The sequence below is a fragment of the Chiloscyllium plagiosum genome, unplaced genomic scaffold (genome assembly GCF_037043375.1).
Source record: "Chiloscyllium plagiosum isolate Xiang-an unplaced genomic scaffold, Cpla_swu_hap1 HiC_scaffold_2, whole genome shotgun sequence".
NCBI classification, from domain to species: domain Eukaryota; kingdom Metazoa; phylum Chordata; class Chondrichthyes; order Orectolobiformes; family Hemiscylliidae; genus Chiloscyllium; species Chiloscyllium plagiosum.
The window spans coordinates 160,109,207-160,135,895 of record NW_028270140.1 but is presented as its reverse complement, the minus strand read 5'-3'; the positions used below and the strand labels follow the sequence as shown (position 1 = coordinate 160,135,895).

Here is a 26,689-nt window from a genome sequence, read left to right as displayed (position 1 = left end):
GGCAGGCAGTATCAGGAGGGAGAGGAACACAGCAAGGCAGGCAGCATCAGGAGGGAGAGGGACACAGCAAGGCAGGCAGTATCAGGAGGAAGAGGGACACAGCAAGGCAGGCAGCATCAGGAGGGAGAGGGACACAGCAAGGCAGGCAGCATCAGGAGGGAGAGGGACACAGCAAGGCAGGCAGCATCAGGAGGGAGAGGAACACAGCAAGGCAGGCAGTATCAGGAGGGAGTGGAACCCAGCAAGGCAGGCAGTATCAGGAGGGAGAGGGACACAGCAAGGCAGGCAGCATCAGGAGGGAGTGGAACCCAGCAAGGCAGGCAGTATCAGGAGGGAGAGGGACACAGCAAGGCAGGCAGCATCAGGAGGGAGAGGGACACAGCAAGGCAGGCAGCATCAGGAGGGAGGGGGACACAGCAAGGCAGGCAGCATCAGGAGGGAGAGGGACACAGCAAGGCAGGCAGTATCAGGAAGGAGAGGGACACAGCAAGGCAGGCAGCATCAGGAGGGAGAGGGACACAGCAAGGCTGGCAGTATCAGGAGGGAGAGGGACACAGCAAGGCAGGCAGCATCAGGAGGGAGAGGGACACAGCAAGGCAGGCAGTATCAGGAGGGAGAGGGACACAGCAAGGCAGGCAGCATCAGGAGGGAGAGGGACACAGCAAGGCAGGCAGCATCAGGAGGGAGGGGGACACAGCAAGGCAGGCAGCGTCAGGAGGGAGGGGGACACAGCAAGGCAGGCAGCGTCAGGAGGGAGAGGGACACAGCAAGGCAGGCAGCATCAGGAGGGAGAGGGACACAGCAAGGCAGGCAGCGTCAGGAGGGAGAGGGAACACAGCAAGGCAGGCAGCATCAGGAGGGAGATGGACACAGCAAGGCAGGCAGCATCAGGAGGGAGAGGAACACAGCAAGGCAGGAAGCATCAGGAGGAAGAGGGACACAGCAAGGCAGGCAGCATCAGGAGGGAGAGGGACACAGCAAGGCAGGCAGCATCAGGAGGGAGAGGGACACAGCAAGGCAGGCAGCATCAGGAGGGAGAGGTACACAGCAAGGCAGGCAGCATCAGGAGGGAGAGGAACACAGCAAGGCAGGCAGCATCAGGAGGGAGAGGGACACAGCAAGGCAGGCAGCATCAGGAGGGAGAGGGACACAGCAAGGCAGGCAGCATCAGGAGGGAGGGGGACACAACAAGGCAGGCAGCATCAGGAGGGAGAGGGACACAGCAAGGCAGGCAGCATCAGGAGGGAGGGGGACACAGCAAGGCAGGCAGCATCAGGAGGGAGGGGGACACAGCAAGGCAGGCAGCATCAGGAGGGAGAGGGACACAGCAAGGCAGGCAGCATCAGGAGGGAGAGGGACACAGCAAGGCAGGCAGCATCAGGAGGGAGAGGGACACAGCAAGGCAGGCAGTATCAGGAAGGAGAGGGACACAGCAAGGCAGGCAGTATCAGGAGGGAGGGGGACACAACAAGGCAGGCAGTATCTGGAGGGAGAGGGACACAGCAAGGCAGGCAGTATCAGGAGGGAGAGGGACACAGCAAGGCAGGCAGCATCAGGAGGGAGAGGGACACAGCAAGGCAGGCAGTATCAGGAGGGAGAGGGACACAGCAAGGCAGGCAGCATCAGGAGGGAGAGGGACACAGCAAGGCTGGCAGTATCAGGAGGGAGAGGGAACACAGCAAGGCAGGCAGCATCAGGAGGGAGAGGGACACAGCAAGGCAGGCAGCATCAGGAGGGAGAGGGACACAGCAAGGCAGGCAGCATCAGGAGGGAGAGGGACACAGCAAGGCAGGCAGCATCAGGAGGGAGAGGGACACAGCAAGGCAGGCAGCATCAGGAGGGAGAGGGACACAGCAAGGCAGGCAGTATCAGGATGGAGAGGAACACAGCAAGGCAGGCAGCATCAGGAGGGAGAGGGACACAGCAAGGCAGGCAGCATCAGGAGGGAGAGGGACACAGCAAGGCTGGCAGTATCAGGAGGGAGAGGGAACACAGCAAGGCAGGCAGCATCATGAGGGAGAGGGACACAGCAAGGCAGGCAGTATCAGGAGGGAGAGGGACACAGCAAGGCAGGCAGTATCAGGATGGAGAGGAACACAGCAAGGCAGGCAGCATCAGGAGGGAGAGGGACACAGCAAGGCAGGCAGCATCAGGAGGGAGAGGGTCACAGCAAGGCAGGCAGTATCAGGAGGGAGAGGAACACAGCAAGGCCGGCAGTATCAGGAGGGAGAGGGACACAGCAAGGCAGGCAGTATCAGGAGGGAGAGGGACACAGCAAGGCAGGCAGTATCAGGAGGGAGAGGAACACAGCAAGGCAGGCAGTATCAGGAGGGAGAGGGACACAGCAAGGCAGGCAGTATCAGGAGGGAGAGGAACACAGCAAGGCCGGCAGTATCAGGAGGGAGAGGGTCACAGCAAGGCAGGCAGTATCAGGAGGGAGAGGAACACAGCAAGGCCGGCAGTATCAGGAGGGAGAGGGACACAGCAAGGCAGGCAGTATCAGGAGGGAGAGGGACACAGCAAGGCAGGCAGTATCAGGAGGGAGAGGAACACAGCAAGGCAGGCAGTATCAGGAGGGAGAGGAACACAGCAAGGCCGGCAGTATCAGGAGGGAGAGGGACACAGCAAGGCAGGCAGTATCTGGAGGGAGAGGGACACAGCAAGGCAGGCAGCATCAGGAGGGTGAGGGACACAGCAAGGCAGGCAGCATCAGGAGGGAGAGGAACACAGCAAGGCAGGCAGTATCAGGAGGGAGAGGGACACAGCAAGGCAGGCAGCATCAGGAGGGAGAGGGACACAGCAAGGCAGGCAGCATCAGGAGGGAGAGGAACACAGCAAGGCAGGCAGCATCAGGAGGGAGAGGGACACAGCAAGGCAGGCAGTATCAGGAGGGAGAGGGACACAGCAAGGCAGGCAGTATCAGGAGGGAGAGGGACACAGCAAGGCAGGCAGCATCAGGAGGGAGAGGGACACAGCAAGGCAGGCAGTATCAGTAGGGAGAGGGACACAGCAAGGCAGGCAGTATCAGGAGGGAGAGGGACACAGCAAGGCAGGCAGCATCAGGAGGGAGAGGAACACAGCAAGGCAGGCAGCATCAGGAGGGAGAGGGACACAGCAAGGCCGGCAGTATCAGGAGGGAGAGGGACACAGCAAGGCAGGCAGCATCAGGAGGGAGAGGAACACAGCAAGGCAGGCAGCATCAGGAGGGAGAGGGACACAGCAAGGCCGGCAGTATCAGGAGGGAGAGGGACACAGCAAGGCAGGCAGCATCAGGAGGGAGGGGGACACAGCAAGGCAGGCAGCATCAGGAGGGAGAGGGACACAGCAAGGCAGGCAGCATCAGGAGGGAGAGGGACACAGCAAGGCAGGCAGTATCAGGAGGGAGAGGGACACAGCAAGGCAGGCAGTATCAGGAGGGAGAGGAACACAGCAAAGCAGGCCGTATCAGGAGGTTGAGGGACACAGCAAGGCAGGCAGTATCAGGAGGGAGAGGGACACAGCAAGGCAGGCAGCATCAGGAGGGAGGGGGACACAGCAAGGCAGGCAGCAGCAGGAGGGAGGGGGACACAGCAAGGCAGGCAGTATCAGGAGGGAGAGGGACACAGCAAGGCAGGCAGTATCAGGAGGGAGTGGTACACAGCAGGCAGGCAGCATCAGGAGGGAGAGGGACACAGCAAGGCAGGCAGTATCAGGAGGGAGAGGAACACAGCAAGGCAGGCAGCATCAGGAGGGAGAGGGACACAGCAAGGCAGGCAGTATCAGGAGGGAGTGGTACACAGCAAGGCAGGCAGTATCAGGAGGGAGAAGGACACAGCAAGGCAGGCAGCATCAGGAGGGAGAAGGACACAGCAAGGCAGGCAGTATCAGGAGGGAGAGGGAACACAGCAAGGCAGGCAGTATCAGGAGGGAGAGGGACACAGCAAGGCAGGCAGTATCAGGAGGGAGTGGTACACAGCAAGGCAGGCAGCATCAGGAGGGAGAAGGACACAGCAAGGCAGGCAGTATCAGGAGGGAGAGGAACACAGCAAGGCAGGCAGCATCAGGAGGGAGAGGGAACACAGCAAGGCAGGCAGTATCAGGAGGGAGAGGGAACACAGCAAGGCAGGCAGCATCAGGAGGGAGAAGGACACAGCAAGGCAGGCAGTATCAGGAGGGAGAGGAACACAGCAAGGCAGGCAGCTTCAGGAGGGAGAGGGAACACAGCAAGGCAGGCAGTATCAGGAGGGAGAGGGAACACAGCAAGGCAGGCAGCATCAGGAGGGAGAGGGAACACAGCAAGGCAGGCAGTATCAGGAGGGAGAGGGACACAGCAAGGCAGGCAGCATCAGGAGGGAGAGGGACACAGCAAGGCAGGCAGCATCAGGAGGGAGAGGGACACAGCAAGGCAGGCAGTATCAGGAGGGAGAGGGACACAGCAAGGCAGGCAGCATCAGGAGGGAGAGGGACACAGCAAGGCAGGCAGCATCAGGAGGGAGAGGGACACAGCAAGGCAGGCAGTATCAGGAGGGAGAGGGACACAGCAAGGCAGGCAGCATCAGGAGGGAGAGGGACACAGCAAGGCAGGCAGCATCAGGAGGGAGAGGGACGCAGCACGGCAGGCAGTATCAGGAGGGAGAGGGACGCAGCAAGGCAGGCAGTATCAGGAGGGAGAGGGACACAGCAAGGCAGGCAGTATCAGGAGGGAGAGGGACACAGCAAGGCAGGCAGCATCAGGAGGGAGAGGAACACAGCAAGGCAGGCAGTATCAGGAGGGAGAGGGACACAGCAAGGCAGGCAGTATCAGGAGGGAGAGGGACACAGCAAGGCAGGCAGCATCAGGAGGGAGAGGAACACAGCAAGGCAGGCAGTATCAGGAGGGAGAGGGACACAGCAAGGCAGGCAGTATCAGGAGGGAGAGGAACACAGCAAGGCAGGCAGCATCAGGTGTTGGCGAAGTCAATGATTCAGGAGTTGCCCACTTCAGGTCTGGTCCATTCGATCATGATGATATGTTTTTCAACTGCATTCCCTGGCCTTCACCACATAGCCCTTGGTGCCCTGACTAATCAATCACCTTTCTGTCTTCATCTTGGGCACAACCTGTGGAGATGGTGCTTTTTGCTTGCTTTATTGTGTGGTTGTTTATATCTCAATGGGACAAACTGAAGGGCAGGATCGAGGCCTAGCATCAAATACGTGTTCATTGGTTGGTGAGAGCAACTAATTTGACTGTGTATTATTGGTTACTTTCAAATAGATGGTCAACAGGAACACCTTTACAGGTTAACTAAAAGACAATTCAACATTTTTAAAAATCAACTTAAGAACTAAATAAAACAGAGAAAAAATAATAACTGAAAGAACTGCGGATGCTGTGAATCAAAAACAAAAACAGAAATTGCTGGAAAAGCTCAGCAGGTCTGGCAGCATGTGTACAGAGAAATCAGAGTTCACATTTTGGGTCTGATGACCCTTCCCCTGACCTGAGATGTACGGCCAGGCAATGTGGGAACTGGTGGACCCCATTGTGGTTCAGAGTGACCACATCTGTAGTGAGGGAGAGCATTACCTGGATGCTGTGTTTCAGGAAGCAGTCACACCCCTCAGATAAATGACCATGAATTTGGGCAGTGGTCAGGAACAGGAGGGTGTGACTCTGAGTGAGGCAGGTAGAGGGATCCAGGAGGTAGTGCTGAAGGAGCCTCAGCCCTTGAGCTTGTCTAACAGGTTGGAGATTCTTGCCCCTCTGTGTGGGTGAGAGTGAGGACTGTAGGGAGGATGAGCTAACTGACCATAGCACTGTGGCACAGAGAGCCATTCAAGAGTGAGGAGAAAAGAGAAATGTAGTTATAATCAGGGCTAGTATAGTCAGGGGAATAGGGACTGTTCTCTGTGGCCAGGGTTGAGATTCCCAAAGGCTGTATTGCCTGCCTGGTGCCTGGGTTCAGGATCTCTCATCTGGGCTGCAGAGGAACTTGGAGTGGGAGGGAGAAGATCCTGTTGCTGTGGTTCATTTAGGTGTCAATGATATCGTTCAGAAGAGGAAGGAGATTCTGCTGAGGGACTATCAGCAGCTAAGGGCTGAATTAGAAAGCAGGACCTAAAAGGTGATAATCTCTGGATTACTACCTGATCCATGAGCTAATTGGCATAGGGTCAACAAGATTAAAGAAGTAGACGTGTGGCTCAAAGATTGGTGTGAGAGAAACGAGTTTGAATTGATGGGACAGGGCCACGGTACAGGGGAAGGAGGGAGCTGCTGCAATGGGACGGGCTCTGTCTGAATCCTGTTGGGTCCAGAATGCTGGTTGAGCTGAAAATGTGTTGCTGGAAAAGCGCAGCAGGTCAGGCAACATCCAGGGAACAGGAGAATCGACGTTTCGGGCATAAGCCCTTCCTCAGGATCCCTGAAGAAGGGCTTATGCCCGAAATGTCGATTCTCCTGTTCCCTGGATGCTGCCTGACCTGCTGCGCTTTTCCAGCAACACATTTTCAGCTCTGATCTCCAGCATCTGCAGCCCTCACTTTCTCCTCCAGAATGCTGATGGCTCACAGAATCGGGCTGGGGGTAGGGTTCAGATGGTTGAAAGATTATGGAAAATGTTAAAGGTAGGAGAGAGTTTCCAAAACAAATAATAGGACCAAGAGTATGAAAAGGGTCAGATATTGACCTTCAGGCTCAGCAGATACGGGGGCAGCTGTGAGAAGGGGGACAGTCAGTACAGGACTGAGGGTGTTGTGTTTCGGTGCACGTAGTACACAAAACAAGGGAAATGAGCTTGGAGCACTGATTGAAATTGGCAGGGTACATTCTTGGGGGTTTCACAGAAGTCCTTTTCCTGAGATCTGTTACCAGCTTGATTTTGCCAGCCCACCTGCATGTTGCATTTCCCCAGGATTATTGTAATAATGCCTTTTCTATCTCCCAGTGTAATTTCTTCCCCACATCCTGAGTACAGTTAGGAAGCCTGTACACAACTCCCATTGGGCAACACTTCTCCTGTACGGTTCCATGACATTACCCACACCGATTCGATGTCTTCCCACACTATATCATTTCTTGTTATTGATTTAATTTCATTTCTTAGGAACAAGGCATCCCCTCTCCCCATCAGCCTGTCCTTTTGGTAGGACTTGTAACCTTGGATATTTAATACCCAACCCCGATCCCTTTACAGACACACCTCTGTGAAACCCCCAAGAATGTACTCTGCCAATTCCAACCAGTGCTCCAAGCTCATTTCCCTTGTTTTGTGTACTGCGTGCACCCAAGTACAACACCCTCAGTCCTGTACCGACTGTCCCCCTTCTCATTGTTCTGTCCTTATCTGCTGTGTCTGCAATTTGAGGAGAACCTGGAACCAGATGTATCAGTATTGCCGTTAAGTATAGGGACCTACAAAGTTGTGAGGGAGGAGCTGGCCAGAGCTGATTGGAAGGGGAGTCCAGCAGAGAAGACGGTGTAGCAGCAATGGCAGGAGTTTCTGGGAGTAATTCGGGAGGCACAGTAATTCATCAGAAACAAGACGAAACATGCTCCACGTGCAGTATTTTCTCAGTGCAGATGGCCTTTGGAAACCTGAAGTGCAAAGGGTCTTTGGAGTCTCTGATGAAGGACTCCAGCCTGAAACGTCGATTCTCCTGCTCCTCGGGTGCTGCCTGACCTGCTGTGCTTTCCCAGCACCACTCTCAACTCTGATCTCTGGCATCTGCCGTCCTCACTGTCTCCCTTTGGAGTCCTAGTTCAGGATTCTTTTAAGGTTAACCAGCAGGTTCAGTTCAGTTGGCACTTAGGAAGGTAAATGCAAAGTTAGCTTTCATTTCAAGGTGTGCTGGTGTCGGGACTGGAGTGGACACAGACAGAAATCAGACCACACCGGGTTACAGTCCAAAAGGTTTATTTGAAACCACAAGCTTTTGGATCATAGCCCCTTCGTCAGTTGGAGTGAGAGAGAAGCACACAGGCGGCACAGTGTTTATGGGCAGAGGGATCAAAGGATCATTCAAACGGTGTGAGTGGAGTATTGAAAAATAGGTCAGTGCAGGTGACTGAGAGTGTTAGAGAGTGTGAGGAAAGTGTCAACAGCTGAATAACAAGCGCAGGGATGACCTGTAATCTGATTAAATGAGGCACAGATAATTACAAAAAATTAAAAATAATGTGGTGCTGGGGACAAGCCAAATGATTGGAATAACATGGGATAAAAACAGTAGCTGCTGGAAAAGCCCAGGTGGTGAATCTGTGGGACAGATTGCCACGGAGGGCTGTGGAGGCCAAGGCTTTGAGTTTATTTAAGACAGAGACCGATAGATTCTGGATTAGTGAGGGAATGAAAGCTTGGATGGTGGGGCTGAGAAACATACAGGCTGTGCCCGAGTGATCGGGCAGAGTTGATTGGCAGAATGGCCTAATTCTCATTCTATATCAGTCCCTGGGCGAAAAAACCTTTCCTCAAACCTCCGAACAGTCCGCCTAAAATTCCACTCAGGATGACAGCTGCTTTCTGTTTGTCCTGTCCATCTGGCACAGTGGTAATGTCCCTGCCCCTGGTCCAAGGGGTCCAGATACAAATCCCACCCGTTGCACAGGTGGGTATTAACGTCACTGAACAGGGTTATGAGAAAAATAGGTACAAGTGCTATTTCAAGTAGTTTTTCAAAGGTTGTGAGGTTTCCTGCCTCAACTCCCCTCCCAGGCAGTGCAGTCCATATTCCCACCATCTGCTGGATGATAAAAGGCTTTCCTCAAATTCTCCCTAAGCCTCCTGTCCCCTCACTATTCACCCTTCCACTGAATGGGACAGCTGCTTTCTAACTGCGCACCCTGGTCCATGATCCCCATAATCTTATCCACCTCGATCAGGTTCCCCCCTCAGCCTTCTCTGCTCTAAAGAAACCACCCTGAGCTTCTCCAGCCTGTCTTCATCACTAACCTGCTCCAGCCCAGGCAGTATCCTGGTGAATCCCCTCTGTACCCCCTCCCAGTACAATCACATCCTTCCTATAGTGTGGGCACCAGAAACTGCACACAGTCCTCCAGCTGTGGTCTCCCCAACTCCTGTACAGCTCCACCAGAACCTCCCTGCTCTGATCATCCAAGCCTCAACTGATAAAGGCAAGTATCCCCATAGCCTTCTTAACCACCCTATTAACCTGTCCTGCTACCTTCAGGGATGTGTGGACAAACACCCCAAGGTCCCTCTGTTCCTCTGAGCTTCCTGCTGTCCTGTCATTCACTGAGTACTCCCTTGTCTTGTTCCTTCTTCCAAAGTGCATCCCCTCCCATTTCTCAGGGTTTAATTCCATCTGCCTCTGATCTGCCTACCTGACCAATCCGTTTCTATCCTCCTGTAATCTAACACCTTCCTCCTCACTGCCAACCACCCGGCCAATCTTTGTGTCATCCACAAACTTACTTCCCATCCCTCCCACATTCCCATCTCCATTGTTTATGAAGATCACAAACAATAAGGGACCCAGCAGTGATCCCTGTGGGACCCCACTGCACCCCGGGCTCCAGTCACACAAACAGCCTCCTGCCACCACCCTCTGTCCCCTGACACTAAGCCAGCTTTGGGTCCATTTTGCCCAGTGACCCTGGATGCCATGAGCTTTTACCTTCTGTATCCGTTTCCCGTGTGAGACCTTGTCAAAAGCCTTGCTGAGATCCAGATAAACTACATCAATTGCCCTCCCCTCATAGACATGAGGGTGTAGATAAGGTGAATAGCCAAGGTCTGTTTCCCAGGGTAGGGGAGTCCAAAAGTAGAGGCTACTGGTTTAGGATAAGAGGGGAAAAATTTAAAAGGGATTTGAGGGGCAACGTCTTCACACACACATATATGGAGTGAGCTGTGAGGAAGTGGTAGAGGTGGGTATAGTTGGAACATTTAAAACATTTGGGACAGGTACATGGCTAGGAAAGGCTTAGATAAATGTGAAGATTAATTTTCCTCCTTCACTATTTTCTCTCATTGTTTCCCTACCACTGATATCAGACTCACTGGTGTATTGTCCCCGAACCTGTCCCTACCACCCTTATTGTAAAGTGGAAATTGCTTCAAAGACCGAATGGCCTCCTGGTGTTCCCATTCCTTGTGTTCTGATGTTTCTTCGCTCTCTTGGTTTTCATTCCCACCCTAACAGCTCCAGCAAATCAACTTCATGACCTTAATGCAGATGGTTGGACCCTCAGTGATGAACCTTCCCAACCTTGAGCAGCAGCTTCCACCCATTCACAACCGGAATCAGGCTCCTCCAGAACCAAATCCGAACACCAAGTCAGCTGCAACCAGTCAGCTTCCTGCCCCGGGAGAAAGCCAGTCTCAGAAAGCAGTCATGAAAACCAGTCTACCACAGGACAGTTTAACTCAGGTAAGGAATGAAGATGACGATAGTTGATATTCAGGGTAACAGACTGTCGGTTTTTATATGAGGTCTGGCAAATGTTTTTCCTGCTGTCTGCTGCCAGTGCTGAATCTCCAAGGCCCTCGGATCGTAGTCCTGCGATACACTGTCCACCTAGTCCTATTTGTGGGCGGCACGGTGGCACAGTGGTTAGCACTGCTGCCTCACAGCGCCAGAGACCCGGGTTCAATTCCCACCTCTGGCGACTCTGTGTGGAGTTTGCACATTCTCCCCGTGTCTGTGTGGGTTTCCTCCGGGTGCTCCGGTTTCCTCCCACAATCCAATAATGTGCAGGTCAGGTGAATTGGCCATGCTAAATTGCCCGTAGTGTTAGGTGAAGAGGTAAATGTAGGGGAATGGGTCTGGGTGGGTTACGCTTCAGCGGGTCGGTGTGGACTTGTTGGGCCGAAGGGCCTGTTTCTACACTGTAAGTAATCTAAGTAATCTAATCTAATCATTGGGAGCATCAGGGCAGAGGCATGTCCACCCAGCTGATGTGGCTCGCCACTGACCATGCTGAATAATCTCACTGGCCGAATGGAGAGAGGGAGAGACTCCACAATAAACACTGTCAGTCATTTGGCAGTACAGAACTTGGCTGAATAAACACACATTTCCTTGAAACTTTTTAACTTGCGCTCAATTTGCAAGAAACATCAAAATAAAGGAAAACACCATTTACACTTAATAAGAGAAGAGTGCTTATTGGTTGTCAGGTAGACTCCGTTTGGTAGAAGCATTGCCATGGGGATTATACCAGTTGGATGATGACTGACAATTCACTGACAAGATTCGTTTAAATTTAAACAAGCAGATTGACTGTGATTTGTCAACGTTTTACACAGAGAAGTGTACCATTAATGGCTGCACCTATTTTGTTGAGATGAAACAGATGGTGTGTGTGTGTGTATGTGTGTGTGTAAAACAAAAGCACAGACCAGTTTCTGTACTTATTGAGATCAACGAGCGTTAATTCAAAATAAATCTTAGCTACCGATAAAAAATTATAACTGTTAGCATATAATTCTTCTAGTGGGACTTTTTTGAAAATGTGGTAGTGTCTGAACAAGTTAAGAAAACTCGTACTGTACTAATTAAGACGCTAACCTTTCATAAACACAGCCTCACCCAAACAGAATCTCACAAAAACCCATGGATGTTACAGGTGGGGGGAAAGTCGGGGAAGGCAGTTCAGTGGCAGGGAAGGCCTGTTCACACAGTTTGCTGAGATGATTCATGTTCTCTCCCCACATCCTGGTATCAGTCACAAATCATCCCACTGCCTTGCTACCCCACCCCACCATAGCACAGTGTGAATCCCAAACCAAACCCCAAATGTCCCACTCTCTCCCCACAGCCCTGTATCAATCCCAAACCAATCCCACTGCCCTGCTGTCTCCCCACAGCCCTGTATCAATCCCAAACTAATCCCACTGTCCCTCTCTGTCCCTATATCCCTGTATCAATCCCAAACTAATCCCACTGTCCCTCTGTGTCCCTACATCCCTGTATGAATCCCAAACTAATCCCACTGTCCCACTCCCTCCCCACAGGCCAGCATCAATCCCCAACTAATCGCGACATACAAGATGATCAGAGGATTAGATAGGGTAGACAGTGAGAGTCTTTTTCCTAGGATGATGACGTCAGCTTGTATGAGGGGGCATAACTACAAATTGAGGGGTGATAGATTTAAGACAGATTCAGAGGCAGGTTCTTTACTCAGAGAGTGGTAAGGGTGTGGAATGCCCTACCTGCCAGTGTAGTTAACTCAGCCACATTAGGGAGATTAAAACAATCCTTAGATAAGCACATGGATGATGATGGGATAGTGTAGGGGGATGGGCTGAGAATAGTTCTGTGGTGAGTGGTGTTCCACAGGGCTCTGTCCTTGGGCCTCTATTGTTTGTAATTTTTATTAATAACTTGGATGAGGGGATTGAAGGATGGGTCAGCAAGTTTGCAGATGACACAAAGGTTGGAGGTGTCGTTGACAATATAGAGGGCTGTTGTAGGCTGCAGCGGGACATTGACAGGATGCAGAGATGGGCTGAGAGGTGACAGATGGAGTTCAACCTGGATAAATGTGAGGTGATGCATTTTGGAAGGTCGAATTTGAAAGCTGAGTACAGGATTAAGGATAGGATTCTTGGCAGTGTGGAGGAACAGAGGGATCTTGGTGTGCAGGTACATAGATCCCTTAAAATGGCCACCCAAGTGGACAGGGTTGTTAAGAAAGCATATGGTGTTTTGGCTTTCATTAACAGGGGGATTGAGTTTAAGAGTCGTGAGATCTTGTTGCAGCTCTATAAAACTTTGGTTAGACCGCACTTGGAATACTGCATCCAGTTCTGGTCGCCCTATTATAGGAAAGATGTGGATGCTTTGGAGAGGGTTCAGAGGAGGTTTACCAGGATGCTGCCTGGACTGGAGGGCTTATCTTATGAAGAGAGGTTGACTGAGCTCGGACCTTTTTCCTTGGAGAAAAGGAGGAGAAGAGGGGACCTAATTGAGATATACAAGATAATGAGAGGCATAGATAGAGTCGATAGCCAGAGACTATTTCCCAGGGCAGAAATGACTAACACGAGGGGTCATAGTTTTAAGCTGGTTGGAGGAAAGTATCGAGGGGATGTCAGAAGCGGGTTCTTTACACAGAGAGTTGTGAGAGCATGGAATGCGTTGCCAGCAGCAGTTGTGGAGGCAGGGTCATTGGGACATTTAAGAGACTGCTGGACATACATATGGTCACAGAAATTTGAGGGTGCATACATGAGGATCAGTGGTCGGCGCAATATCATGGGCCAAAGGGCCTGTTCTATGTTCTAATCTCACTGCCCTGCTCTATCCCCATTTTTCTATACCAATCCCAAACTAATCCTAATGCCCCACTCTCTCCCCATAGCCCTATATGAAACGTCAAACTAATCCAACTGCCCTGCTGTCTCCCTGTAGCCCTGTATCAATCCCAAACAAATCCCGCTGTCTCCCCATAGCCCTGTATCAATCCCAAACAAATCCCGCTGTCTCCCCGTAGTCCTGTATCAATCCCAAAATAATTTCACTAACTCTATTCCCCATTTCCCTGTGTTAATTTGAATTTAAATCTATTATTCTATACTTCTTCCAAAAGCTCACACTTCCTGTAAAATCAGTTTGGGGTGTCTCTGAATCCAGACATGGAAAAAGATCTTGTTTCATTATATTTGCATTGAGTTGAAATCATGATGTCAGAAATGATCTGTGTTTGAACTGTAATCTGATGTTGTCCTTTGTAACTCTGAAGCCAGAGGCAGTGTTCCAGGCACAGGAAGGTGATGTGCCTGGCCAGCCGGGGATCACAGCCTCCCAGAGTAGTTCCAATTCTGTCCGACCTCCCCTCCTGCCTCCCAGGGCTCAGCCGCCTGCGACAGTCTTTCAGTTTTCTGCTGGGTTGCATTCGGCAGCCCCTCTCCCACTGCTGCGATTACAGCCTCACTATGAGCTGAGGGTTCACCCTCCATCCTCTGTCAAGATGCCCAGCTCCATCTCTTTGCTACGGCCCACAAGACGGGAAGCCTGGGCCCCCACACTGGAGCCCACTCACCATCCTCAGCCTGGCTTTCCAGCCCACCTGAACTCCTCTGCCTACGACCCTGGGGCTGTGCAGAAAGCCATGGAAGAGGAGAAGAGGAAGGAGGAATTGTTTCGCAGAGGCCCACCCAAACATCTGAACTTGGAGCAGTATCAGCAGCCAGCAGCTTCTCATCAGAATGACTCTCCAACACGTCTCCCTCGGTACTGTGCAGAGAAGGCCCAGAGAGGTGTCCACCGTCCATCCTCTCACACAGACTCCCCGCCAATATTTGGGCTTCCTCTCCTCCATCTCCCCCAGCCGACCCACAGCACACTCTTTCCTCCAGCAAGGCAGTGGCTCGCATCTGAGGCTGAGTCTGGGCAGAAATGGGCATCGTTCATACCATCGGTTCCAGGTCCCAGAGGCCAGCAGCATCTTCGCAGCTTCTGTCACGAGACACCGGTAAGCAGGGCTCAGTGTCGGGGGGATGGCGGGTGATCACACACAGAGGGGGTGATGGTGGGGGGGTTCACACACTGAGGGGGTGATGGAGGGGGGTGTTCACACACTGAGGGGGTGATGGAGGGGGGTGTTCACACACTGAGGGGGTGATGGAGGGGGGTGTTCACACACTGAGGGGGCGATGGAGGGGGGTGTTCACACATTGAGGGGGCGATGGAGGGGGGTGTTCACACACTGAGGGGGTGATGGAGGGGGGTGTTCACACACTGAGGGGGCGATGGAGGAGGGTGTTCACACGTTGAGGGGGTGATGGAGGGGGTGTTCACACACTGAGGGGGTGATGGAGGGGGGTGTTCACACACTGAGGGGGCGATGGAGGGGGGTGTTCACACACTGAGGGGGTGATGTAGGGGGGTGATCACACACTGAGGGGGCGATGGAGGGGGGTGTTCACACACTGAGGGGGTGATGTAGGGGGGTGATCACACACTGAGGGGGCGATGGAGGGGGGTGTTCACACACTGAGGGGGTGATGTAGGGGGGTGATCACACACTGAGGGGGCGATGGAAGAGGGTGTTCACACACTGAGGGGGCGATGGAGGGGGTTGATCACACACTGAGGGGGCGATGGATGGGGTTGATCACACACTGAGGGGTGATGGAGGGGGGTGATCACACACTGAGGGGGCGATGGAGGGGGGTGTTCATACGCTGAGGGGGCGATGAAGGAGGGTGTTCACACGCTGAGGGGGTGATGGAGGGGGGTGTTCACACACTGAGGGGGTGATGGAGGGGGGTGTTCACACACTGAGGGGGCGATGGAGGGGGGTGTTCACACACTGAGGGGGTGATGTAGGGGGGTGATCACACACTGAGGGGGCGATGGAGGGGGGTGTTCACACACTGAGGGGGTGATGTAGGGGGGTGATCACACACTGAGGGGGCGATGGAGGGGGGTGTTCACACACTGAGGGGGTGATGTAGGGGGGTGATCACACACTGAGGGGGCGATGGAGGGGGTTGATCACACACTGAGGGGGCGATGGAGGGGGTTGATCACACACTGAGGGGTGATGGAGGGGGGTGATCACACACTGAGGTGGCGATGGAGGGGGTTGATCACACACTGAGGGGGCGATGGAGGGGGGTGTTCACACACTAAGGGGGTGATGGAGGGGGGTGTTCACACACTGAGGGGGCGATGGAGGGGGTTGATCACACACTGAGGGGGCGATGGAGGGGGTTGATCACACACTGAGGGGGCGATGGAGGGGGTTGATCACACACTGAGGGGTGATGGAGGGGGGTGATCACACACTGAGGGGGCGATGGAGGGGGTTGATCACACACTGAGGGGTGATGGAGGGGGGTGATCACACACTGAGGGGGCGATGGAGGGGGTTGATCACACACTGAGGGGTGATGGAGGGGGGTGTTCACACACTGAGGTGGCGATGGAGGGGGTTGATCACACACTGAGGGGGCGATGGAGGGGGGTGTTCACACACTAAGGGGGTGATGGAGGGGGGTGTTCACACACTGAGGGGGCGATGGAGGGGGTTGATCACACACTGAGGGGGCGATGGAGGGGGTTGATCACACACTGAGGGGGCGATGGGGGGGTGATCACACACTGAGGGGTGATGTGGGGGTGATCACACACTGAGCGGGCGATGGGGGGGGTGTTCACACACTGAGGGGGCGATGGGGGGGTGTTCACACACTGAGGGGGCGATGGGGGAGTGATCACACACTGAGGGTATGATGGAAATGTTTGTTTGTCCCTCTGAGTGGAGTGGAAGTGTTGTGTCTCACTCCCATTGAGACGGGGTAGATGGAGGTGGGATGGCAAATTTTTGCCGTGCAGAGGGCTAGAAAAAAATTGGGGTCTTGAGGTCTAAGGAGAGGTGATCCGTTATTCTCTCAGGAGGAGAGGATGTCTTAGACCCTGGCAGGTCAAAAGATGGCAATCAATGAAATGGCTAAATGCCGATTTGCTTCCAAAGTGTGGAGGTTTTATATTGTCACAGTGTTTAGGCTGGTAAAGTCTCTTCGTGTTTCTTGCTTTGTGGCCCATTATTACCAATACTCTCGAGTAACAGTGTGTCCCCATGGATAAGCCTGTCTTGGTCGGAAGGTGCTGGGATTATCCAGGCTCAGACTAGTCTGTTACATTCCAGAATAAATTATGTTTTAATAAGAGCTAGGGTCAGGTGTCGGCCATTCAGTCCTTCAAGCCTGCTCCACCATTCAATACGATCATGGCCGATCTCATCTTCATCTCAACTCCCCTTTCCTGCCAGCTCTCCATAGCCTGTTAGTTATTAAGAATCTATCTATCTCCTCAGTATAGTTGCTCAATATCCTGGCCTCCACCACATGCTGGGGGAGTCAATTCCATAGATTCATGATCTTTCGAGAGAAGCAATTTCTCCTCATCTCTGCCTTAAGTCTACTTCCTTTCATCCTAAAGCTATGACTCCTCATTGTAGATTTTGCTACGTGTGTGTGTGTGGTGATCCCAAGTTATTCCCTCAGACAGTTCCAGTTGTCCACTATGAGCCGGTATTCACTGTACTGCTGTGCAGTTTAAAACACTAGGAGAGCACCTTCTGTGCCCACATCTTTATTGAAAGATGACATGGATGTTATCCCTCATTCCAGGTGTCAATGATCCATCCTCCAAGACTCATACCAGCTCAGGACCTCGTTGCATTTGAGCAGCGCCGACTTTGTCGATCTCAACAACTTGCCAGACACCAGCAGCCTGAATCCTTCTTCCTTCTGAAGGGCAACATTGAGCCATTTGAGTCCAGGACTAGCTATGACAGTAAGAAGAGGTGAGACCATGCATTTACAGTTCCCCACTTTTATGCTCGCGTCCTTTTGCAATAAATGCCAACCTTCCTTTTGCCTTCCTTATGACCTGCTGTACCTGTAAACTGGTTTTCCATGATTCATGCACAAGGACACCCAGCACTCTGAAATTTCCATCAGTTTAGATGATAGGTTGCCTTTCTATTCCTCCAACTGGAGTGTTTCGCTTCACACTTTTCCACATTAATCTTCATTTGCCAAATGTTGATCTATTCATCTAACCTACCCATATCCATTTATAAATTTCATATTTCTTCATTGCATTTTATTTTCTCACCTATTTTAATGTCATCTGCAAATTTGGCTATAGTACTTTGTACCCCCAGTTCCAAATCATAAATATAGATTGTAAATAATTGAGACCTAGCTCTTACACCTGTGGCACCTCACTGGTTACACTTTGCCAATCTGAAAATGACATATTTGCAGCAACTCTCTGTTTCCTATTGGCCGTTCCTCTACCCTTTCCAATATATCAATCCCAAAGCCATTAGCTTTATCTGATGGATTAGCTTTTTCTGTGGTAATGTATTTTGAGTACCTTTTGGAAGTTTAAATTTATAACATCTATTGGTTCTCCTTCATCCACCTTGTTTGTTACATCCTCAAAGAGGATAAATATGACAACGGTTATTTTCTTTTCAAAACATCATGCTAACTCTGCCTGATTATTTTATGTTATAGCCTTCTAAATCTCCTACTATAACATCCTTGAAGTTTATTTGAAGTTTAAGACACTAGTTTCAAACCCAAGTTGCTCATCTTCAAAGTGAAGGATATGGAAGACTGTGCAATTGGTGGTTGACATGTCATGATATGAATGTATTTAGCTAAGAATTGGTTTGTTCCTCACTCCCCAGGTTAAAGAGACGGTGTGAGAGAAGAAGAGCAGAGAAGACTATCAGCAAACCCACTCAGCCATCGCAGCAGCAAGGCCCCCCTGATCCCCCAGAGACTCTGAAGATTGAAAGCAGAGTCTGTGTGGTAAAATACAGTAATATTCAGTATTTTCTTACTGGGAAGAGCTTGGGAAATGTTCATGTCAAAAGGGCCCTTGCTGCAATTGATCGGCTGCCTTTTATTACAAGAGGATTTGGATACGAGAAGAAACAGTCTTGCTGCAGTTGTACAGAGTCTTATGTGAGACCACATTAAGTACAGTTTTAATCGTCTGACCTAAGGATGGACATACTTGGAACAGCAGAGATTTAGTCTCCGTGAGGTGGAGAGAAATTGAGGATAAGGGGCCTGTATTCTCTCCAACTTAAAAGCATGAAAGGGGATTGATTCAGAAGTAAACAACTTTTGCAGGACCTGACAGGGTGGGTATAGAAAGAGTACTTCTCCCAGCTGGGGATCTCAAACCGGAGGGTCACTCTCAGAATATGAGAAGAGTCAGTTGGGACTGAGATGAAGACAATTTCTTCAGTCAGTGGGTGGTGAATCTTTGGAGTTCTGTACCCCAAAGGGCTGAGGAAGCTCCATCATTGAGTGTATTCTTCAGGCATTGACCACGTAGAGAGAGGGACCTTTTGGCCAGAGTCCTTTCACCAGCTGGAAGAGACACACCGCCTCCCTGTGGCAACACACTGGCCCGAGTTATTTTCACCCAAGGCTGGGTTCAGCAAAGTCCCAGCAGTGGGTCTATGGTGAAGGAGAGAGACTTTTGTTTATTTACTTCATAGATGGTGGACTTTGCTGGAAAGATTACCATGTACTACCCTTGCTCCATTAGAATGACAAAGGTGTCAGCACAGAAGCCATTCAGAGCCATGTGTCTGTTCCAGTGTCTGCTAGAGCAATGCAGCTATTCCCATACTCCCTGTGTTCAGAAGGTGGTACTGCTGCAGTCCGTGTGCTGTAGGTACAGAGAGAGTTCCAGGCGTTTGACCCAGTGACAGTGAAGGAACGGTGATATATTTCCAAGACAGGGTGATGACTGACCTGGAGGGGAAGTTGCAGGGGGTGGTGTTCCCATGTGTCTGCTGCACTTGACCTTCTAGATGGAAGTGGCCATGGGTTTGGAAGGAACAGTGGGTCTGAGAGATCAGGATAAGTGGCAGTAGAGTTACAGTTGCTCCTGGCATCATTATTGTGTTTTCACTCCATTTATCCTCGTTAGGTAATCTGCTGGTGATGGACAGAATACCCAGAACCATAGGAGAGCAGAGCTCCAATTACAGAGGCTATTACACTGCTAGTATGTGCTTCAGATAATGGACGGGCTATCGGGAATGCTGTCAGTGGAGCTCGGGGATCTCAGCTGGCGGTTGTTGGGATCAGAGGTTCTGGGCACATGGTGAGTTTCTATCTGGATGAGGATGCCTAACTGTTGTGTTTCATAGCAGGATCCAAGAGACAGTCAGTCAGCACCTGATACTTCAGGAAGATTTCGCCTCTCTCTGGGTGAGTGACAACAAAGAATATGTGTCTCTGATTTTGCTGTCTGCTGTCTGAAACTAATGAATAAACTGCAGCTTCTGTACCCTTCCGTCTGACCACCAGAACTCCTCTCTGTTTCTCTCTCCTTCTCCTCCGTCCATAAGCCTGTCCCTCTCTCCCCCATCTCCTCCTCAGTCCATGTGCGTATGCTCACATGCTGTCATGTCCTAACCATGTCCCCCCCAACTCTGCCATGCTCTCCCCTGCTCTGTAAGCCTCCCCCATCCCTCTTGTTCTACCCTGTGCCCCCTCATCCCAACACTGGGTCCCCTCGTTTTGCTGTTTGCCTCCTGCTCAGCTGTTTTGTTGTTGATGTGATTAATGTTCTGAATTCTGGGTAGGTTCATGTGATACTCGCCTGGGGGACCAGCTTTGTCCGTTAGCAACACCAGCAGAGTTGCATTGCTTTGCATCCACCAGGAAGAATGCTAAAGAAAGACAAGATGCCAGCACCAATACGGAGCAGGGTCCTGAGCCTGAGCTGCAGCCACCTCCAGGTAGTCCACACATTGTCTTCTCTTGTATTTATCAGACTGTCAAGCTGAAGCCATTGGCTCCTTTGCAGTGGGTGTCAGCTGGCTATTCTCCTTTCGAGGCATCCAATCCAACGGGTAATCATCCCCTTCTTATTTTTAAGTTCCACCCATATGACTTCACTGGACTATCTCCCAAGAATATGCTCCCTAAGTACAGCCTTAATGTTCTCCTTAACCACAAACATCTCTCCCCCTCCTCTCTCCTCCCGTTCTGTCCTTCCTATAGCATTGATTCCAGAACCCAGGCTTCCTAGCTCAGAGGTAGGGTCACTACCACTGTAACACATGAGGCCCACTCTAGGCTTGCCAGATCCTGTCTAATGATATTGAAATTGGCCTTCCCCAAATGTAGACACTTAACCTCTCCACTATCCTTTCCCTCTCCAGAATGACTTTGAAACTGAGAGGTATGGTCACTGTTCCCAAAATATTTGCCCTCTGAAATTTCCATAATACCATAAGGCCATAGAGGTAGGAGCAGAAATTTGCCATTCAGCTCATCGAGTCTGCCCCGCCATTCAATCATGGCTGGTAAGTCTCTCAACCCCTTTCTCCTGCTTTCTTCCTGTAACCCCGATCTCTTGATACTCAAGAACCTATCAATCTCAGTCTTAAATATACTCAATGATCTGTCCTCCACAGCCTCTATGGCAGCGAATTCCACAGATTCCCCACTCTCTGGCTGAAGATGTTTCTCCTTATGTCCATTCTAAAGGGTCTTCCCTTTACTCCAAGGCCATGCCCTCGGGTCCTAGTCTCTCCTACCAATGGAAACATCTTCCCAACGCCTACTCTGTCCATGCCATTCAGTATTCTGTAAGTTTCAATTAGTTCCCCATTCATCCTTGTAAACTCCATCGGGATAAATGCGAGGTGCTGCATTTTGGGAAAGCAAATCTTTGCAGGACTTATAGACTTAATGGTAAGGTCCTAGGGAGTGTTGCTGAACAAAGAGACCTTGGAGTGCAGGTTCATAGCTCCTTGAAAGTGGAGTCGCAGGTAGATAGGATAGTGAAGAAGGCGTTTGGTATGCTTTCCTTTATTGGTCAGAGTATTGAGTACAGGAGTTGGGAGGTCATGTTGCAGCTGTACAGGACATTGGTTAGGCCACTGTTGGAATATTGTGTGCAATTCTGGTCTCCTTCCTATCGGAAAGATGTTGTGAAACGTATAGGGTTGCCAGGGTTGGAAGATTTGATTTATAAGGCTGGGGCTGTTTTCCCTGGAGCATCAGAGGCTGAGGGGTGACCTTATAGAGGTTTATAAAATCATGAGGGGCATGGACAGGGTACATAGACAAAGTCTTTTCCCTGGGGTGGGGGAGTCCAGAACTAGAGGGCATAGATTTAGGGTGAGAGGAAGATATTAAAGAGACCTAAGGGGCAATTTTTTCACACAGAGGGTGGTACGTGTGTGGAATGAGCTGCCAGAGGATGTGGTGGAGGCTGGTACAATTGCAACATTTAAGAGGCATTTGGATGGGTATATGAATAGGAAGAGTTTGGAGGGATATGGGCCGGGTGCAGGCAGGTGGGACTAGATTGGGTTGGGATATCTGGTCGGCATGGACGGGTTGGACCGAAGAGTCTGTTTCCATATGTTAAGTTTTTCATTCCTGGGACCATTCTCATGAACTCCTCAGAACACACTGCAGGACCAATACATCTCAAAACTGTGCACAATACTCCACATGTGCTCTGACCAGAGCCTTTTGGAGCCTCAGAAGTACATCCCTGCTTTTATATTCAAGTCCTCTCAAAATAAATACCATCATTGCATTTACCTTCCTAACTACTGACTCAACCTGCAAGTTTACCTTGAAGAATCCTGGATGAGAACTCGCAAGTCTCTTTTGCACTTCAGACTTCTGAATTTGTTTCCCCATTTTGTAAATAACCCATGCCTCTGTTCCTACTACCAAAGTGCATGACCTTACACTTTCCCATGTTGTACTCCATCTGCCACTTCTTAGCCTACTCTCCTAATCTGTCCAAATCCTTCTGTAGCCTCCCTGCCTCCTCAATGCTCCCTGTCCCTCTACCTATATTTGTATCATTTGCAACTGTAGCCAGAATGCCCTCAGTTCCTTCATCTAGATCGTTAATGTATAAAGTGAAAGGTTGTGGTCCCCACACTGAGCCTTGTGGAACACCACTTGTCACCGGCTGCCATCCTGAGAAGGACCCTTTTATCCCCACTCTCATCTTTCTGCCAGACAGCCCAGCTTCTATCCATGCTAACATCTCGCCTCTAACACCTTGGGCCCTTATCTTACTCAGTAACGTCCTTGTGGCACCTTGTCAAAGGCCTTCTTGATGGTAGATAACATCCATTGGCTCTCCTTGGTCTAACCTGCTTGTTACTTTTTCAAAGAATTCTAGCAGATTTGTCAGGCATGACCTCCCCTTCATGAAACCATGCTGACTTTGCCCTATTTTACCATAAACTTATAAGTATTCAGAAATCTCATCCTTCACAATGGATTCTAGGATCTTAACCCATGACCAAGGTTAATCGGTCTATAATTTTCCATTTTTTGCCTTATTCCCTCTTTAAGCAGGGGTGTCATGTTAGTGATTTTCCAGTCCTCTGGGACCCTCGCAGATTACCACTAATGCCTCCACTATCTCTTCAGCCATCTCCCTTAGAACTCTGGGGTGTAGTCCATCTGGTCCAGGTGATTTATCCACCTTCAGGCCATTCAGATTTTCTTGCACCTTCTCCTTGGTGATGGCTCTGACCCTCACTCTGTTGAACTTTTGGGATATTACTCATGTCTTCCACCACGAAGACTGACACAAAGTAATTATTCAGTTCCTCAGCCATTTCCTAGTTCCCCACTATTATCTCTCCAACATCATTTTCCTGCAGCCCAATGTCTACTGTTACCTCTCTTTTGCCTTTATATATCTAAAGAAACTCTGACAGCCTTCCTTTATATGACTGGCTAGCTTACCCTCATATTTAATCTTCTCTCTCCTTATTTCCTTTTTGTTGTCCTCTGTTGGTCTTTGTAAGCTTCCTAACCCTCTGGTTTCCCACTGCCCTTTGCCACATTATATGCTTTCTCTTTTATGCATTAGATGCTATCCCTGCCTTCCCTAGTCAGCCACGGTTGCCCCATCCTCCCTGTACCAGGCTTCTTTTCCTCGGGATGAATCTCTGCTGTATCTCCTGAAGTACTCCCAGAAACTCCTGCCATTGCCGTTTCACTGTTTTTCCTGTTCGGCAACAAAAGCTGCTCCAAAAAGCCATCTTGTAGACATTCCACAAATTCCTTTCCTTGCAATCCACTCCCAACATGATTTTCCCAGTCCACCTGCATATTGGAATCCTCCATGATCATTGTAACTTTGCCTTTTCTACATATCTTTTCTATCTCCTGGTATACCTTGCACCCCAGCTGCTGACTACTGTTTGGCAGGCCTGTATATAACTCTAACTATGGTTTTCTCACCTTTGCAGTTCCTCAAATTCTACCCACACAGATTCTACACCATCTGACGTTACCACTTTATCAGCTTCATTCCCTGGGATTAATCCATCTCTAATTGCACTGTCTATGTGCTGGCCCAATAGCTCTCCAATCATGAATAATCACGGACAATTACTCTCCAAACTGGAGGAGGAGGCTCCACAAAGGGGCGATACAGTAGCTCAGTGGTTAGCACTGCTGCCTCTTAGTGCCAGGGACCCAGGTTCAATTCCAACCTTGGGCGACTGTTCACATGGACTTTGCACATCCTCACTCTGTCTGCGTGGGTTTCCTCCAGGTGCTCTGGTTTCCTTCCACGGACCAAAGCTGTGCAAGGTTAGGTCATGCTAAATTGCCCATAGTGTCGATGGATGTGCAGGCTGGGTGGATTAGCCATGGAAAATGTGGAGTTACAGGTAACGGGGTGGATCTGGGTAGGATGCTCTTCAGACGGTTGATGTGGACTTGATGGGCTGAATGGCCTGCTTGCATGCTGGAGGAATTCTATGATTCTGTGAAAGATTCCCATCCTTAATGATGATGGACCCCCATGCATATCACCCTAAAAGAGAATGCTGAAGTATTCGTCACAATCTTTACTCTCATGTGCCAAATGGATGTTTGATCTCATCCTCCTCCAGATATCTCCATCACAGATCCAGCCATTTCGATTCACTCCCATGTGATATTGTGAAATAATTAGAGACACTGGCTTCTGCAAAGTATGGATCCTGATAATATTCCGCCAATAGTACTGAAGGCTTGTGCTCCAGAACTTGCCACTCCCCGAGCCAAGCTGTTCCAGTACTGTTACAGCACTGGCATCTACCCGACAATGTGGAAAATTACCCAGGTGTGTCCTGTACATAAACAGCAGGACAGATCCAACCCGGCCAATTCCCGTCCCATCAGTCTACTCTCGATCCTCAGTAACGTGACGGACGGTGTCAGGAACAGGGCTATCAAGCAGCACCTGCTCAGCAATAACCTGCTCAGTGACACCCAGTTTGGGATCCCCCAGGGTCACTCAGCTCCCGACCTCATTCCAGCCTTGATTCAAACATTGACAGAAAAGCTGAATTCCAGAGGGGAGGGGAGAGGGACAGCCCTTGACATCAAGGCTGGATTCGACCGAGTGTGGCATCAGGGGGGCTTTAGTCAAGCTGGAGTCAGTGTGTATCATGGGACAAACTCTCTGGTGGTTAGAGTCATACCTGGCAAGTAGGACGATGGTTGTAGTTGTTGGAGGGTCAGTCATCTCAGCTCCAGGACATCCCTGCAGGAGTCCCTGAGGATAGTGTCCTCGGCCCAACCATCTTCAGCTGCTTCATCAATGACCTTCCCTCCACTATAAGGTCAGAAGTGGGGATGTTCGCTGATGATCGCACAATGTTCAGCACCATTCACGTCTCCTCAGATACTGAAGCAGTCCGTATTCAAACGCATCAAGAAATTTATTTCAATGCAAGTGGTCTTACAGCTGAGACAGATGGGAACGTGGGACTGGGACATATAGCTATTACAGAAACATAGCTGAGGAAGGAACAGATCTGGTAGTCCAATGTTCTGAGGTTTAGATGCTATAGGAAGGATAGAAAGGGAGGCAAGAGTAGGGAATGAGTAGGGAATTTTTGATGAGGAAAACATTACTGCTGTATTTAGAGAGGATATTTCTAAGGGATCATCCAGTGAAGCTACATAGGTGGAATACAGAAATAAGAGGGGGATGATCCCCTTGATGGGATTGTGCTGCAGGTCCCTTGATAGTCAGATGGAAATTGAAGAACAAATATGTGGAGAGATCTCAGATATATGGAAGAATAATAAGATTGTGATAGTAGGCGATTTTAACTTTCAGAACATAGACTGGGACTGCCATAATGTTAAGGGTTTGGATGGTGAGGAAATTCTTAATTTTATTAAAGAAAATATTCTTTGTCAATATGTAGATGTACCTGCTACAAAAGGAGCAAAGCTTAACATTCTCTTGGGAAATAAGGCAGGGCAGGTGACTGAGGGGTCAGTAGGGGAGCACTTTGGCATCATTCTATGAGTTTTAAAATGGTTATGGAGAAGGATAGGCCTTGTATAAAAGTTAAAGTTCTTAATGGGAGTAAGGCGAACTTTGATGAGATGAGACAGGAATTTCCAAGAATGAATTGGAGTAGACTGTTCACAGATAAACGGATGACTGGCAAGTGTGAGACTTTCAAAAGTGAGATAATAAGAGTTCAGAGGCTGTTAGAGTGAAGGGTAAGACTAGTAACAGTAGGAAATATTGGATGAATAAAGATATTGAGGCTCTGGTCAAGAATGAGAAGGAGTGATATATGTTAGGTGTCGTCAACTGGGATCAAGTGAACCTCTTGAAGAGATTCAGAAACCTCATATGCCTTGTCTGGTTTCTCTAGCTACTGATAGAGTGCACCTCTACTGTCACCAGTGTCAGCATGGTTTCATGAAGGGCAGGATGTTCTTGAAAAATATGTAGTTCTTTGAAGATGTAACCAGCAGGGTAGATAATGGGGATCCAGTGGATGTGGTATATCTAGACTTCCAGAAGGCATTTTACAAGGTGACGCATAAAGACTGATCCAGAAGGTTCGACCCCAGGGGGTTAAGTATTGGCTTGGATAGAGGATTCGCTGACTGACAGAAAGCAGAGGGTTGGGATAAATGGGTCCTTCTCTGGATGGTGAACTATAAATAGTGGGGTGCCGCAGGATTCCATTCTCGGACCTGAACTATTTATAATCTGTATAAACTTTCTGAAGGGAGGGACAGAGTGTAATATACTAAAGTTTGCAGATGATACTAAACAAGGTGGGGTGGCAGGCTGTGATGAGGAGATAAAGAGTTTAAAGATGGATATTGATAGGTTGGGAAAATGGACCAGAATCTGCCAGATGGAGTTTAATCTCGGTAAGTGTGAGGGAAAAATTAAAGGCAAATTA

At 50.2% G+C, this 26,689-nt stretch overlaps 1 protein-coding gene across 2 annotated transcripts in view; it reads left to right on the top strand.

Annotated features, from left to right (window-relative positions):
- cplane1 (ciliogenesis and planar polarity effector 1) overlaps positions 1-26,689 on the top strand; it is an 885,738-nt gene that overhangs the window by 789,366 nt on the left and 69,683 nt on the right. For both annotated transcript variants that reach the window (XM_087975286.1, XM_087975281.1), the window contains exons 32-37: positions 10,126-10,353; positions 13,673-14,404; positions 17,070-17,245; positions 18,143-18,266; positions 19,628-19,688; positions 20,066-20,221. In XM_087975286.1, the coding sequence (XP_087831412.1) occupies positions 10,126-10,353; positions 13,673-14,404; positions 17,070-17,245; positions 18,143-18,266; positions 19,628-19,688; positions 20,066-20,221 (1,477 nt within the window). The remainder of the gene's footprint in view (positions 1-10,125; positions 10,354-13,672; positions 14,405-17,069; positions 17,246-18,142; positions 18,267-19,627; positions 19,689-20,065; positions 20,222-26,689) is intronic.